The 13,436-nt window shown below is 47.8% G+C and overlaps 6 protein-coding genes across 6 annotated transcripts; 4 read left to right on the top strand and 2 right to left on the bottom strand.

Moving 5' to 3' along the window:
* Positions 1-13: 13 nt before the first annotated feature.
* On the bottom strand, positions 14-1,087 carry EDB93DRAFT_1239571 (uncharacterized protein; the record flags this gene model as incomplete). Its single annotated transcript, XM_041451649.1, has 3 exons — positions 14-277; positions 325-919; positions 969-1,087. The coding sequence occupies 3 exons, from the start codon at positions 1,085-1,087 to the stop codon at positions 14-16; spliced, it is 978 nt and encodes a 325-aa protein (XP_041309739.1).
* Positions 1,088-1,217: 130 nt separating this feature from the next.
* EDB93DRAFT_1133272 (uncharacterized protein) lies at positions 1,218-1,726 on the top strand. Its single transcript, XM_041449030.1, has 2 exons — positions 1,218-1,387; positions 1,437-1,726. Exon 2 carries the CDS (start codon positions 1,487-1,489, stop codon positions 1,715-1,717), a length of 231 nt encoding a protein of 76 aa, XP_041309738.1. The 5' UTR covers positions 1,218-1,387; positions 1,437-1,486; the 3' UTR covers positions 1,718-1,726.
* Positions 1,727-2,569: 843 nt separating this feature from the next.
* Positions 2,570-3,675, top strand: EDB93DRAFT_1102350 (uncharacterized protein; the record flags this gene model as incomplete). The annotated part of the gene is made up of 3 exons (XM_041447196.1): positions 2,570-3,172; positions 3,229-3,458; positions 3,513-3,675. 3 exons carry the CDS (start codon positions 2,570-2,572, stop codon positions 3,673-3,675), a joined length of 996 nt encoding a protein of 331 aa, XP_041309737.1.
* Positions 3,676-5,198: 1,523 nt separating this feature from the next.
* On the bottom strand, positions 5,199-6,295 carry EDB93DRAFT_188491 (PWI domain-containing protein). The gene is made up of 6 exons (XM_041455625.1): positions 6,236-6,295; positions 6,076-6,176; positions 5,892-6,023; positions 5,648-5,837; positions 5,490-5,615; positions 5,199-5,438 (listed from the first exon to the last, which is right to left on the bottom strand). Exons 1-5 carry the CDS (start codon positions 6,246-6,248, stop codon positions 5,593-5,595), a joined length of 459 nt encoding a protein of 152 aa, XP_041309736.1. The 5' UTR covers positions 6,249-6,295; the 3' UTR covers positions 5,199-5,438; positions 5,490-5,592.
* A 586-nt stretch (positions 6,296-6,881) lies between these two features.
* EDB93DRAFT_1248403 (uncharacterized protein) lies at positions 6,882-9,574 on the top strand (the record flags this gene model as incomplete). The annotated part of the gene is made up of 6 exons (XM_041452707.1): positions 6,882-8,124; positions 8,183-8,392; positions 8,446-8,676; positions 8,729-9,262; positions 9,317-9,502; positions 9,558-9,574. The coding sequence occupies 6 exons, from the start codon at positions 6,882-6,884 to the stop codon at positions 9,572-9,574; spliced, it is 2,421 nt and encodes an 806-aa protein (XP_041309735.1).
* Positions 9,575-10,553: 979 nt separating this feature from the next.
* On the top strand, positions 10,554-13,310 carry EDB93DRAFT_1248402 (general substrate transporter; the record flags this gene model as incomplete). Its single annotated transcript, XM_041452706.1, has 20 exons — positions 10,554-10,696; positions 10,760-10,796; positions 10,862-10,879; positions 10,935-11,012; positions 11,067-11,094; positions 11,147-11,190; positions 11,244-11,325; positions 11,378-11,520; positions 11,584-11,596; positions 11,646-11,833; positions 11,883-12,191; positions 12,244-12,252; positions 12,303-12,327; positions 12,383-12,453; positions 12,510-12,678; positions 12,726-12,782; positions 12,830-12,911; positions 12,963-13,057; positions 13,110-13,138; positions 13,194-13,310. 20 exons carry the CDS (start codon positions 10,554-10,556, stop codon positions 13,308-13,310), a joined length of 1,737 nt encoding a protein of 578 aa, XP_041309734.1.
* Positions 13,311-13,436: the final 126 nt, after the last annotated feature.

Below are 13,436 nucleotides of genomic sequence, written 5' to 3'. Positions count from 1 at the left end.
GTGTATCGCGAGTTTATGCGTCTGGCGTTGCCGTCGTAAGGAGACATTTCTTGGGCCTACGTTTTGCACCATTCTTCTTAGCTGCAACTCTTGCTTTTGCCCTTTGTTCTTTCGCAGATTTCATATCTTTGGGTGCAGTGGTGCGGAGTTGTTTGATATGAGTGGGAATCAAACATTTCGGAGAATTATGCTGAGCTGGAGGTACAAGCCAAGGTGCGCTGATTACAGGTACAGATTGAAGCATATCGCAAAAGATCGGTAAATACGGGGCATCATCCTATCGAGGGCATCAGAAGTAAGGATCATGACATCTGAAACGCTTACATGAATGGCAATTACGGACGCTCGCCTCAGACCAAGCGCCTGCGCGAGTGCGGACTCTGAGCCCTTTGGTAAGATGATCAATTTCAGGGGCTGTCGAGCTCCCAAAGGGTTAGATCCAAGGCGTGTAGAGTTGCATCCTGCTACAAGGTGAGGGATGTGATCCAATAAGATCGGAGGATTGACATCGGCACGGCACACAAAGACAACAGCAATGGAAGACATTTCGGGGAATATTGGATTGGCGGGAGACGTGGTAGTGAGTGTAACTGAATGTCGGACAGACTTCAACTGCGATTCAAGTCTCTTTGTCACTTCGTTGATACCGACGGTCATGTAGCCCGACGACGGAGTAAGTTCACTAACGGCCGGAGCTGGCAAAGGAGTGGAACCTACGGCGCATGCAGAGGGTTTGGAACCTACCACCGAGCCTAAGCTCGGGTTTGTTCCTTCCACCGAATCTGCAATTTCTGATCGTAGTAGGGCTTTCCTAGCGTATGCCTTGAAGGATTTTCGACTTCCGTTCCTCACCTCGCTCTCCAAAGTGGTTACGAGTTTCGCGAGGAATAAATTTTGCGCATTTGATGGGATTGAGGGCCTAACTCGAGATGTTAGACGCATTGTAAGTTGGAGGAGATCAGAACAACCATTGTATTCGGAATGGATTTTCGAGGACACTTTTAAAAACGTTTTTTCTTTCTACGGTTGCCCGAGCCTTTGCACGATTTGACACATGGGTGTAGCTCCGAGCTGCTTTATCCGACATCGGAGCACTCCCAAAGGGTACCAGCAATATTTTGCTTACACAGCTGAAGCGCTGATGTTTGGCTTGTGTTTGGTCCTGTGTAAATCGCAGGGTATTGCCAAACAACTCCAATCGGTACTAAGGTTGTCAACCAACATCATCGGATAATATACTAATACTATACTGCAATTTAATCATCTGCTCTCGCGATAGAAACAGACCCAGGTTTAGGTTGAATAGATACAACCCTTACTGCGTGCTGGAAACGACGTGACCGAGTGGAAAATATCAGACGTAATATCAGAACGAATGGAATTTGTTGTAAGTACTTCATGATTCTCATATACCTTAAAGTTTAATTTTCACGTAGGTGAAACCGATCAGTTATGATGTATCATAGGACTGCCAAGTTTGAGGCAGATGGAGAGTCTGAGATGCCCTGTGTATGCACAGGGTACGCGGGACCGAGATTCAACATTAGTGGGACTCAGCTTCAAACGGGAAACGTTCCGCTCATCAAAAGCGCTGGCGCACTGGAACGCGCCTGGTTCAAGGTATACTATTAGTGAGCTTCCTGTGCACGCTATCCTCTGTCATGTTTCAGTCACGTTAGCACCGCCCCGCAACATAATTCGCGTTGGAACATACTGAACTTTCCGGATGGTATATCCCAGCTTCAAAGTTAGCGTCTGTCCTCTTCCATAGTCAAAGAATGGTGTCGAGCACTCCATATATGATTGATGGAACTCAGCCACACGGCCGCATTGCTATTTGGTCGGACTCGCGGGGTTTAATGAGGAGAGGCTACATCGTTGCGGGCTACGCTAAATGTCAAAACCGTTCCATGGAAAAATCTTGTAAGAGATAAGAAACATATGCCTGTACCGAGATCTAAAGCGCGCTCACAGCAATTGGCGTTTTCTCGATCTTTGCGATATTTCTTTGGGCACGAGTCCGGATACTTGAATATAACACGGTCTGTAGGTTTATCGTACTTGTTATGGCATATATAACAGTTTTTCGATGATCTAGTGTTCGTCCCTTAAACTCGACACGGCACCCATATCTCGCTTACATGAATGTCGGTACGTTGGAATACGTGGAGAGCGTTATCGGCACGTGCCAATTTCTCAACTACCTGTGGTTTTTCGGCTACCATCCATTAAATACGCTTTGTCTCATAAGTTTCACAACTGGAGTGTCATGCATCGAATGCTGACATTTTCTGCCACCAGGCAAGTACTTTGAACTTCTACCGAAAAATGACCTCTGCACAAAGCTGCTACTATATTTCATGTCCCCGTTTACTTCTCCTATACAGCAGTACGTTTTCGCGTTTTCTGGCCTTCTTTATCACCCCGGGCTCTTTCTGAATATCCCAACGTTTAGATAACCTCGTAACGTAGTCTGGCAGGTGCAGTCATGGATATAAAGCTCGAGAATCCACTACCCCCCACACTACCTCCTACACAGTTATCCTTCCAGCCTTAGAATCCTTACAACATGCCTGACTTGATTTCATCTGTTCGCCGCTTTGATCGCACCAACATCCCAGAGGATGTTTGGGTCACTTTACGGGGCAGGGACAATGCTGCTCGCGCAAATGTGATCCTCCCGCACGCCGAGAAGGTTTCCAGTCACCCAGAGTTCCTGCCCGGCTCCGAGCAGTTTTGGCTGGTCTACTCGGAGCCTACAACTTCCAACATCAGATTCATACTATCCTGCACGGAGGGACCATTGGGCACATACCCCCTTTTCATTATTCCAGTATCCCCCGTTGAATTGAGCCTGGAACTCCTCCAAGGTTCCATGGAGGTGTTCTGCGAGGCGCTTCTGAAAGATGTTGACTTTAAAAGGCAGAGGGTCTTCTCTGTCTTTTCTGTTGAACCAATCGCCGAAGCTTTTGCTAGCGCATGGGAGAAAATCGCAGAGGTCAAGCGCATCAATAAACCGTACTATGATGCATTTTTTTCGATTTGTACTCCTGAGACGTTCAAGGTCTGCGATAACCCTCCATCAGTGGATGAAGTCATCGAGCTACGTCTTGCGGTATCACAGGATGCCGGCAAGATTTCTGAATTGTGTGAAGAGTTTTCTAATACTTCGGTAGGTCTGCTGTATTACTGTCTTTCAAGCGGACCTTTATTGATGAAAATCTGTAGCATCCATTCACTCTCTCTTCCGAGCGAGCTTCTGAAGAGGCCAGGCTCTTGATCGAAAACGAACAGGTTTGGGTATGCGAGATCGAGAAGGATGGAGAAATTGATATCGCGACTATTGTGGCTGCCACGCGGCAGTCAGACACTGTTGCTGCCATCACGAAGGTCTACACGCCAAACAAGTGGCAGCGTCAAGGATATGCTAAAAGATTGGTTCGCCGCGTCTGCAGAGAGTGAGAACTATTAACTATGAGATTGTACTATGATACTAACTTCTGCTCGACCAGGTTGTTGATGACGCACGAGCAAGTTGTGTTATACGTTGGCGTTAGTAATTCCGCTCAGAAGTTGTACCAACAAGTGGGCTTCCGGGCTCCTTGTAAAGAGACTCCTGAGCGTTGGCTTGAAATTGGTTTTGATAGAGACGAAGTTGAACTCGGTCACTGGTAGACTTTAGGATATCCTGATTTGCTCTGCTTGTTTTTTTTTTTAATTCATACTTATAGCTGCTCTGCTTGTTTCCTACATTTGTCTGACATCTTACATCTTGTCTGTAGCATAACCCTTGTCTCTAAACTGTATTGTCTGTATCGTTGGCGTTCCGATTAGTATACATAGTTTGTTTATACACATCCTGAAGTTTTCTGCACGCATGCCCTCCGTGGGTAGATCAATCGGGACGGCCACTCAAAGAGATTGTCTTGGATACATGGTACTGAAATATTAGCGTTTCATTTGATAATAAGCTAGAGTCTAGAAAAACTGTCTGTGAAACGGCAATTACCCAATATAACACATCGGGGGTTTCAACACTTTGCCTCTTGCAAGATTTCAATCAAAAGCAGAACTGGACCTGGCTAGAGCATTCCAGACCTAGCCCAGAGCGTTCTAGAGCACTCCAGAATACCTTTCGAATGTGATTTCACTTGCGGCAATAGGTGGTAAAATGTCAGTTTCCCCGCTGTGTAATGTATCAAGTTACTCGTACTAGCGCTCAGATCACGGACCGAGAGCACGCGGAGACAAGTTCGGGACAGCCACCGAGATACGCGAGTGCAACCCATCGAGTCAAACTGCAGGAGAAATCCAACTCGCTGTCTTCAAAAAGAAAAAGTTAGAAAGGATACACAGCAAAGCTTAGAGAAAGAGGGCGGACTTCACACTGGCAGGAAAATATATTCTAACAGAAAATACGGACAGGCTGGGGTGCACAATGAACATGGAACACTAGATGCATAAGGAATTGAGTACGTTAGAAGTCGGACACAGCAGAAAGAAAAACGATACGGTGTTTGCACGCAATGTGGCTCTGTCAATGGGTCGGGATAACAAATAGAATCCTCTATCCCGAACCGCCAGCGCCACTACTTCCCTTACGAGTTCTGACAACCTTATTTCTTAATGCTCTCTCCTTCAGTTCTTTCTCTCGCTTTTCTAGATCATGCTGCTCTAGGCCTCCCTAAAATTCACGATCAATATTGGCTGAGCACAAGTGATGAAGAATATAAGCATACGTCATCCCTGTCCGCGTCATCCCACTTATTTCGCCTCGCTTGACCCTTGATTTTCAGCTCACCTCTGGCATTTTGTGGAAGGGGCTCATCAGAGATTCTCAGTCTGTCAACATCCATACGCGAGGACGAAGGACTACGCCTCGCAGGACGCTTTCCCTTTCCGCCATCACCGGTTTCATTGCGAGTAACCCGTCGTCTGACAGGCGAGCGAGAGACGCTGCCCCGCCTACGAGGACTCGGACTCCTGCGACGGGCGTATCTCGTCGCAGACCGTGACTGACTCGAAGCAAGAGAGGGCGAACGCGATAGTTTACGACGCTGAGGCGGGGGACTTCGGCTATTTCTTTCTCGCCCGAATCTCCGTGGAGGTGAGCGTGAGTAACTGGGAGACCGTCTCCGTCTCCTTGGTGGCGGAGGGGACAAAGATCGAGAATCAACCGATGGTGAACGTCTGCGGCGGCGAGGAGAAGGAGTTAAGGAGCGTCGGCGACGAAGGGGAGGTGAGCGGGTCCGGGATCTACGGGGAGGAGGGGAGCTTCGGCGGTACACAGGACTGCGGGATCTGGAACGCCTTGGAGAGCGTGAGCGTCTGAGGGAAGGGGGCGGAGATCGGGAACTCCTTGCGTCAAATGGGGAGCTCGGAGACGGGGAGCGCCTGCGATGGGGCGGTGGACTACGAGAAATTCTGCGGCTAGGACGCTATATCATATGACTCTTAGAGCATCTCAAAGAAACATTGAGAGAACTTACACCACCACCGCGTCCACCCCAACCGTTATCTCTGCCTCGACCGCCACCTTCAAATCCGCCTCTCCCTCTACCCCTACCCCTTCCGCGTCCACGGCCTGCACGTTCACCTCTTTCCTGGTCTCTTATCTCGTCGAGACGGACCCTCCTGTCTCTCTCACCTATGGCACGCACATCACCCTCGCGGGCTTTGCGCATTTCCTCTTTCTTCTCCTCCACAAATGTCTGCGGCACGCCTGCGGGATGTTCCTGAGCCTCCAGCAGTAGAGACCAGAGAGCAGTCATGAAGGAGGGCGTTGATGCCGTGAGGAATCCCGTCAGGTTTATTTGCATTTTCTTTGGGTCTGGAGTCTAAAGGAAAATGAAATGGACACAGAAAATTTTTCAACATATAAAAGGGCTTACGGTGTGATTTGGGTCGTCGAGAAGACCCATGGCATACTCGACGACCACTTCATCTTCAAAGCCGACGAGTTCTGTGACTTTTTTGGCGATCCATGGGCGTATGACGTTGAGATTTACTTTTTTGAGGTCCACCTGAGGAACGAGATAGGAATTAAATTTAGAGCACCAGACTTGAATGGCGCACCTTTTTATCAAACTCTGGTGGAAATTTCATAGACTTTAACAACTTCAACTCTTTGTCTGAGAAGCGACGGTCCTGGTCTGCAGAAGTGCCTTTGAAAAATCCTATTATTCAAGGCGGTGAGCGGAATCTCGGTGAAAGCACTCGGTGGAAGGAAATTCACCTGCGTCGGCCATGACTTGACCAGAGCTTGGTTGATAATTAACTTGGAGCAGTGAGGAGCGAATATTTGAACATTGAATGTTTACGAGTTTAGAAAGAAACTCCCACGGAGCGCGCCAGAGCCCGCTTAGTCAGCCGAGAATGTTGAGTTGAACGTAATGTTGAGATTCACTGCAGCTGTTAGTTTTCTTGACAATGGTCAAGCTGCTTGAAATTCTATATGATCACTCCTGCGGCAGCTACTGAAGTGCTCGATTTTTAGGCAGCACTCAAATAAAAGGTTAGATCTATTGTTCGGGAATTTGCATTACTAGGCTGATTTGTGTTTGCATTCGGACTCCTAGGTGACCTAGTAGTACGTCTCGGCGATTTGTAGAGTTCCGACGATTTTATTTTCCTCTGCAGTCGAATTCTGGTATGAGACATATCAGCAATGCAATTCCAAACCAGACCAACGGTTTAAAATTCTGTCATTCCCACTCCGTCACTGTCTTGCAATATCGCAGACCACCATAAGCTGATCTTGAATTGTAGTATGAAACAAGTCTTTAATATCGAACTGTTCAACGTCCAATAGTAAGCCGTCTCTGGCTCTCGGACGTTCGGTTCGCTTTCGAAGGTCTCTGTCATGCTGGAGTTAGACTGGTATGTCTTTGCGATATGAAACAGGTTACTCATCAGCAGGCCCGGGTATAAAGGGGGCGCAGGCGCCATTTTCTTCTGTGTTGTGCTCCAGCCTTGTTCTTATCTTTTCGACGCCGTGCAATCACCTCGCACTTTCTCACCTCAAGCCACTTCACACTGTCATCATGATTGACTACACCAAGATAATCCCTATCGCCTTCGTTCTTGCACCTATCCAAGAGGCGCGATCCACTTCTGGTATGGTCAATCCAGCAGCATGCACCCTTCCGGCTTTTGCACAATCTTCTCCTGCTTCCGATCCCCACGCCCTCCTCGACGATTCATCCAGCACAGACAACGCAACATCGATGAAAAATCAAGATGGTGCTATGTCACACGCCTTCTCAACTTCATTCTCGTGTCGTGCCATCCAGCTCTTTACCATAATCATTGGTCAAATCGGTTTCCTCGCACATCAATTCCTACGTTTATCTGATGTCGTTGATGTTCTCTCCTCCTCGTTCGAGACTCTTGTGCAGACCACCGACCTCGAAATCATGAACCTCTGTGCCACAGTGGAACTCGTCAAACAAGATGTGGATGCCGTCAAAGATCAGACCTATTACCACGAACAAATGATGACCCTCGAGGCTAAAGAATTCGCTACCCTCATCGCCAATCAGCAACGCCAAATTGACGAGCTCGGCAAACAACTCCACGAGGAACGCGAATCCTCGAGAGATAGCAAGAAGATTCTTGACAAGCTTACTTCCCGTGTCTCGCGGGACAACAAGAAGCTTGATGTTTTCCACAGGCGTCTGCGTAATGAACTTGCCTGTCAAATCAAAGACCAAGTTCAAACGGATCGTAATGTCATTGACCTTCGCAAGGAACTGGATGCCTTCCACGAGCGCCTGCATGGCCAACTTACCTCTCAGGTGAAGGATCAGATCCGAACGGAGAACGACGTTGCCGACCTTCGCAAGGATATCTCTAAGACACTTTCTCTATACCACACGAGGATATCCGCTCTAGAATTTGCATTATCTCAAGCTAGACCACCTCCTTCACCTCAAGACATCGTTTGGGACTCCAAACCTGTACAAAGTACTACCTTTGTGGATGCTAGCACCATCCCAAAGCGAGTTCTTCCTGGCTTTCAACATCTTCCTACACCGAAGAGTGCTGCACCGAAGAAACAAAGGTCAGGTATCTCAATCTCTGCTAGATCGCTTCGATTTATTGATCGTGAATCAATATACATTCGTATGTCTTCTTGTTCATCACTTGCGACGTCTTATCTAATTGACAGATGCTTTTGCAGAGCCATCCCCACCAGTCGGCTCGAAGGCAGCTGGAATCCCGATGAAGTTCACCACCCCAAAGACGTTTGCGACGGTTGATTCCATCAGGCATCCAGTTACCGTCAAGTCTCCGGTATCTAGTGTACTGCCGAGTTCGAAGATTCTGACTCCTGGCACGAGGGCGTCATCTGCGCCTAAAGAAGTACTCTTGAAAAATCTCCCATCCAAAGGTAAGGAGTTCTTGCTATTACAGTTGACGATTCTAAGGACAAGACGTTCATAGACTCATCTTGTGATAACCGTCCCCCCCGAGAGTCTGCGACTCTCGAGAAGAGTAAGGTGCAGGAGCCTAGAGCTCCTTTTCTCAAGAAGAGCGGCAGTGCCACCATGGGCAAGGTGCAGGAGCCTAGAGCCCCTTTTCTCAAGAAGAGCGGCAGTGCTGTCAAGGACAACGCGAAAGTGCCTAAACCTTTGAAGAACAGCAATGCTGCAAAGGGTAAGGCGCGAGAACTTAGTCAGTGCTCTTTCTACTCTGCTTCTTTCATCCTGACCCATTCACTCCTTAGGTAACAACCGGGAGTTGCCTCCGTCCTCGTCCCCAGTCACCCCCGCTACCACATTGCGTGCCTTGCGCTCGACGTCCCGGCCCGACGACGTATCGCATGGCATTGCTAGTCAACTCGGGGCCCTGTCGTCGTTACCGTCCTTGGAAGTTTTGGATGCTGCTGTGCAACTCCATTCGTTGGGCAATCTGCGTGATCCATTGCCTTCTCTAGATTCGATGTCCTGGCTCGACGTCGCATTGGACGGTGTTGCCAATCAACCTTTGTCATCATCATCATCCTTAGAAGCTCTGGATGCTGCTATGCAGTGTCACTCGCTGGGCGATCTAGATGCCTCGATGCCTTCCTTGGACTCGATGTCCTGGCTTGACGAATGCCACGAAGTTTCAGGTCAAACTCTCCGGCCGTCATTTTCCACGGAAGCTTTGGAAGCTGCTGTGCAGCTTTTATCGCTGGACGAATTGTGCGGGACGATGCCCTCGTTGGACTCGATGTCCTTCCTTGACAATGACACTCTTCCTATCCCTCCCTTCAAGAGTATGTACTCTTACTATTTGCTGGAAGCGCCCTGATTTGAATATTTCTCCGCAGATCTTGGCTGGAATAAGGCACGAAGCATCAATTGTCACCGAGAACCTCTTCGCCCGTCATCATCCATGAAAGCTTTGGATGCTGCTGTGCAGTTTTCATCGCTGGACGACTTGTGCGGGACGATGCACTCATTGGACTCGATGTCCTTCCTTGACGACGATGCCCTGGCGGTCCCTCCTTTCAAGTGTATGTGTTTTTGTACTTTCCCTTTGGATGTGTCTCTGATTCGAACGTTCCATAGCCCTTCTCTTGGAGTAAGCCTTGAGGCCTACATGCTTGGTATTCCGCATATTTAAGCGCTGTATCCCCCCACACCTATACATCCCACCCACGGCTTCACTGTTAGTTGTATACCCCTCCATTCCTGAGTTGCATCCTATTTTTCTATTCCATCATATATCATTTCTTCTATGTAGTATCGTTCTTGCTCGCTTTCCATTCTTCCGTCCATCCCTCTCATTTTCTTTTTCTCTGCGTTGTAGCTGTTTCTTTATCGTATCTCTTTCTCTTTATCGTATCCTCTATCTCTACATACTCTACGATTTCCTTCCTGCTTTATCATATCATTTTCCTTGTATCATTTTCCAGAATATCATACCATTTCTACTGGAAATTGTGACCATGCATTTACGAGACAGGTTGGCTTCTTTCAAAAGTTAATAATCACTGTGACTCTCACCCGTTTCTCACCCTGGACTGTGAGACACGGTCATAGTCTGGGAACTTCCTCAGTTCCATACTAGCACGTGGCAACGCGGCTCCATTTAGCACTTAGTAGGCTCACTTAGTAACCCGCGCCGTCGTGATAAGAGGCCATAGCCCATTGCCGATAGGAATGTTTCGAGTCATCACTTCTGAGTCCTAGTTTCTATCTCAAGCTTGAAGCTTGAAGCCTGCCAGCACGTTGCCCAAGACCATTGTATGACTTATTCACAGCGTCATAAAGGAATAGGACATCCAATGATTCTGGCATGTTGAACGGTGGATTCCGAGACCCCGTGGGCCCGCGCAAAGCAGCTTCTCGCAGTTTCTTTCTCCCCCAATCATTACGGACCGAAGTAAGATGAATGTGCGAGTGTAGAGGACTTGGCGCTGTAGGTGGAGTTTCCTTGTTGGTCGTCGTACCCTTCTGATCAGAGTTGAAAACGAGAGTTGATTATCCCGCTATAAGTTGCGGCATGTTTTAAGCCTGATTATCAGTTCCCCTCTTTACAATACAGGCTGCAACTTGAAGAATATGCCTCAATCACTGGCACCGCTCTCAAATTTGATCGAGTCAAAGCAAGAAGACGGGAACGGTACTAGAAGTGTCTCTAACTCGGTCCTCGCTGGATCAGAAGGTCGTGTTGGATTCAGAGGCCTTTTTGAAAATAAATTCATGTGAGCGGCTTGGAGATATGGTGTACCAGTGAATATGAACGATGGGATACATTTGTCGCGCAGACTTGGCATATCGTTGTTTTCGTCTCTCGGAGGATTCGTGAGTTATTTGTTACAAAATTGATGACCGTTAGTAACACTGTGCCTTGTTGTGTACATTAACAGCTCTTTGGCTACGATCAGGTGAGTCGAGAAATGACTTCTTATAATAGTAGATACGCATCTAACTGCGCATCAGGGAGTGGTGAGCAACGTGCTCGTCATTGAGTCTTTTGGGGCGAAGTTTCCGGCGATCTACACGAATGCAACGCTGAAGGTAAGGGTAATGTTTTAATAGATGTTGTGCCTTCCTGAGTCTCACAACTTGTAGGGATGGTTTGTCTCCACACTTTTGGTTGGTAAATTAATGCGGCATGCTACAAGCGTCCGTCAGTTAATCCACATTCGCAGCTGCTTGGTTCGGGGCTAATGTGAATGGTCCCGTTTGTGACAAAGTGAGATCTATCATCTGGCGAGACAGGACAAATTGTGATGGACAATGACTCAGATCGGGAGGAAGGTAGACATAATATGCAATGTGGTGATCTTTCTTCTCGGAAGTTCACTCCAAGCAGGCGCCACATCTCCCGGTAAGTTACATTCCATTCACGTTTATCAGCTTTCTGAGAGTTCTTTTGCTAGTTTATCTATTCGCAGGTCGCGCTGTTGCCGGTTTGGCAATCGGTTCTCTAACGCATGTTGTCCCGATGTATCTTGCAGAGATATCTAGTGCCAAAATTCGTGGGTCTTTAGTTTCTCTGCAGCAACTCGCTATCACATTTGGGGTGAGTGACGCAAAAGCGAAACATTCAGTACTGAGGTCATGCATTGGACACCACAAAATGTAGATTCTTGTTAGTTGTACGTGGCAGTCTGCTTTCATATATTCGTCTGAGCTCATTTCTTGAAGACTGGATTGCATATGGCACCTCACATATCGGGGGGACCCGATGTGCCCCTGAAATACCATACACCGGGGCGCTTTTGAACGGCAGACCTACGTTTGATCCTTACACCGATGTCCCGCCTGGTGGCTGTACTGGTCAAACTCAAGCGTCATGGAGAATTCCACTTGCGTTCCAATTATTCCCTGCTTTGGTGTGTTGGCTATATCTTCTGCCTCTGACTCATACCTATGAAAGCGCAGTGTCTCGGCATTGGCATGTTCTTCATGCCATACTCACCCCGTTGGCTCGTTGAGCAAGGTCGCGAAGAGGAGGCTCTGGGGGAGCTGTCGCGTCTTCGCCGGAAGCCCGCTGACAATCATTCGGTTCGCATTGAATTCCTAGAGATCATGGCTGAAGTTCGTTTTGCAAGGGAGGTTACGAAGGCAGCATATCCTAATGCGGGGCCAGTCAGGCAGACGATCAATAAATATTTAGCATTGATATCTAGCTGGCCAAAGTCCAAGCGTATCATTGTGGGTTGTCTTACTATGATGTTCCAACAATTTATGGTGGGTTTTCAAATCAGTCTTGTTTATCATTTAGTGACTTATGGTTTGCCAGGGGATAAACGTAAGTTGTGGCTCATCCTTCTGGAACTGACTTCGCTCACTTCGTTGAAGGCTCTCATTTATTACGCGCCTACGAGTAAGTTTTACGAAGGATATCAATTGTTGGATTCAGAGTTGACCCTCATCCACAGTTTTTGGCCAACTGGGCCTTGACCCAAACACTACCTCCCTGTTTGCCACTGGTGTTTATGGAATTGTTAACGTGAGTTCAGAGTATCGACAATGCTACGTATACTCCTAACTTATCATCATTTGAAGATGCTCGCCACTTTACCTGCTATTGTTCTTCTCGATAGTTTGGGCAGGCGGCCTTTATTAATCTCTGGTGCTGCCGGATGTTTCACTTGTCTGGCAATCGTGGGTTCTCTTGTCACCGTTTACGGCAAGGACTGGTCAGCACATGCAATAGCGGCTCGCATGGCCATTGGTAGGTATACTGTAATTACCTACAGAGCATGTTAAACTATCTTATAGTCTTCGTCTTTATCTATGATGTCAACTTCTCTTACTCATGGGCCCCGATTGGATGGGGTGAGTGGTTCGTTTCATCTTACACGATGATTTAATGCATTCACCAGTAATTCCCAGTGAGATCTTCCCATTGCACCTCCGGTCCACTGGCATCTCCATTACTACATCGACCACATGGCTATCGAACTTGTGCGCGGTTTTATTACCCTTCTCCGTCTTTTTGGTATTGATGTGCTTCAGTGTGGTCGGGCTCGTGACGCCGATAATGTTGGATGTAGGGGGGATGGCGTACTTTATATTTGCCGGATTTTCTCTTGCCGCGTTACTCTCAGTTTGTGCGTCAAATTCCGCAATCGTGTCAAATAATACGCTTAACTCGCTCTATAGTATTATTCTTCCCAGAGACCAAGGGTCGGGTAAGTTTTTTTATGCACGCATGTCCTGTCGAACATAGCTGACGACGTTGTACAGACCTTGGAAGAAACGGATGCTGCGTTCGGTGATAATGTCACTGATAGGGAGCGAGAACACATGGAGGGTATCTGTCGGGAGCTTGGACTGCCCATCCGGGCGCTTTTGAATCTATAACAACGAAATTTCGGGCTGGCCTAGGTCATGTTTCCATTGAGTCGATTCATCCAACATATATTTTGTACTCCTTCCCCCCCCTTCTACCCTCAAATTATCATGAGCTCCGCATTTCTTTTCACATCA

Source organism: Suillus bovinus (assembly GCF_016758785.1).
Source record: "Suillus bovinus strain UH-Sbo-P2 chromosome Unknown EDB93scaffold_14, whole genome shotgun sequence".
Classification (NCBI taxonomy): domain Eukaryota; kingdom Fungi; phylum Basidiomycota; class Agaricomycetes; order Boletales; family Suillaceae; genus Suillus; species Suillus bovinus.
Note: the sequence above shows the minus strand (reverse complement) of the source record. Positions and strands in the feature narration are given on the sequence as shown.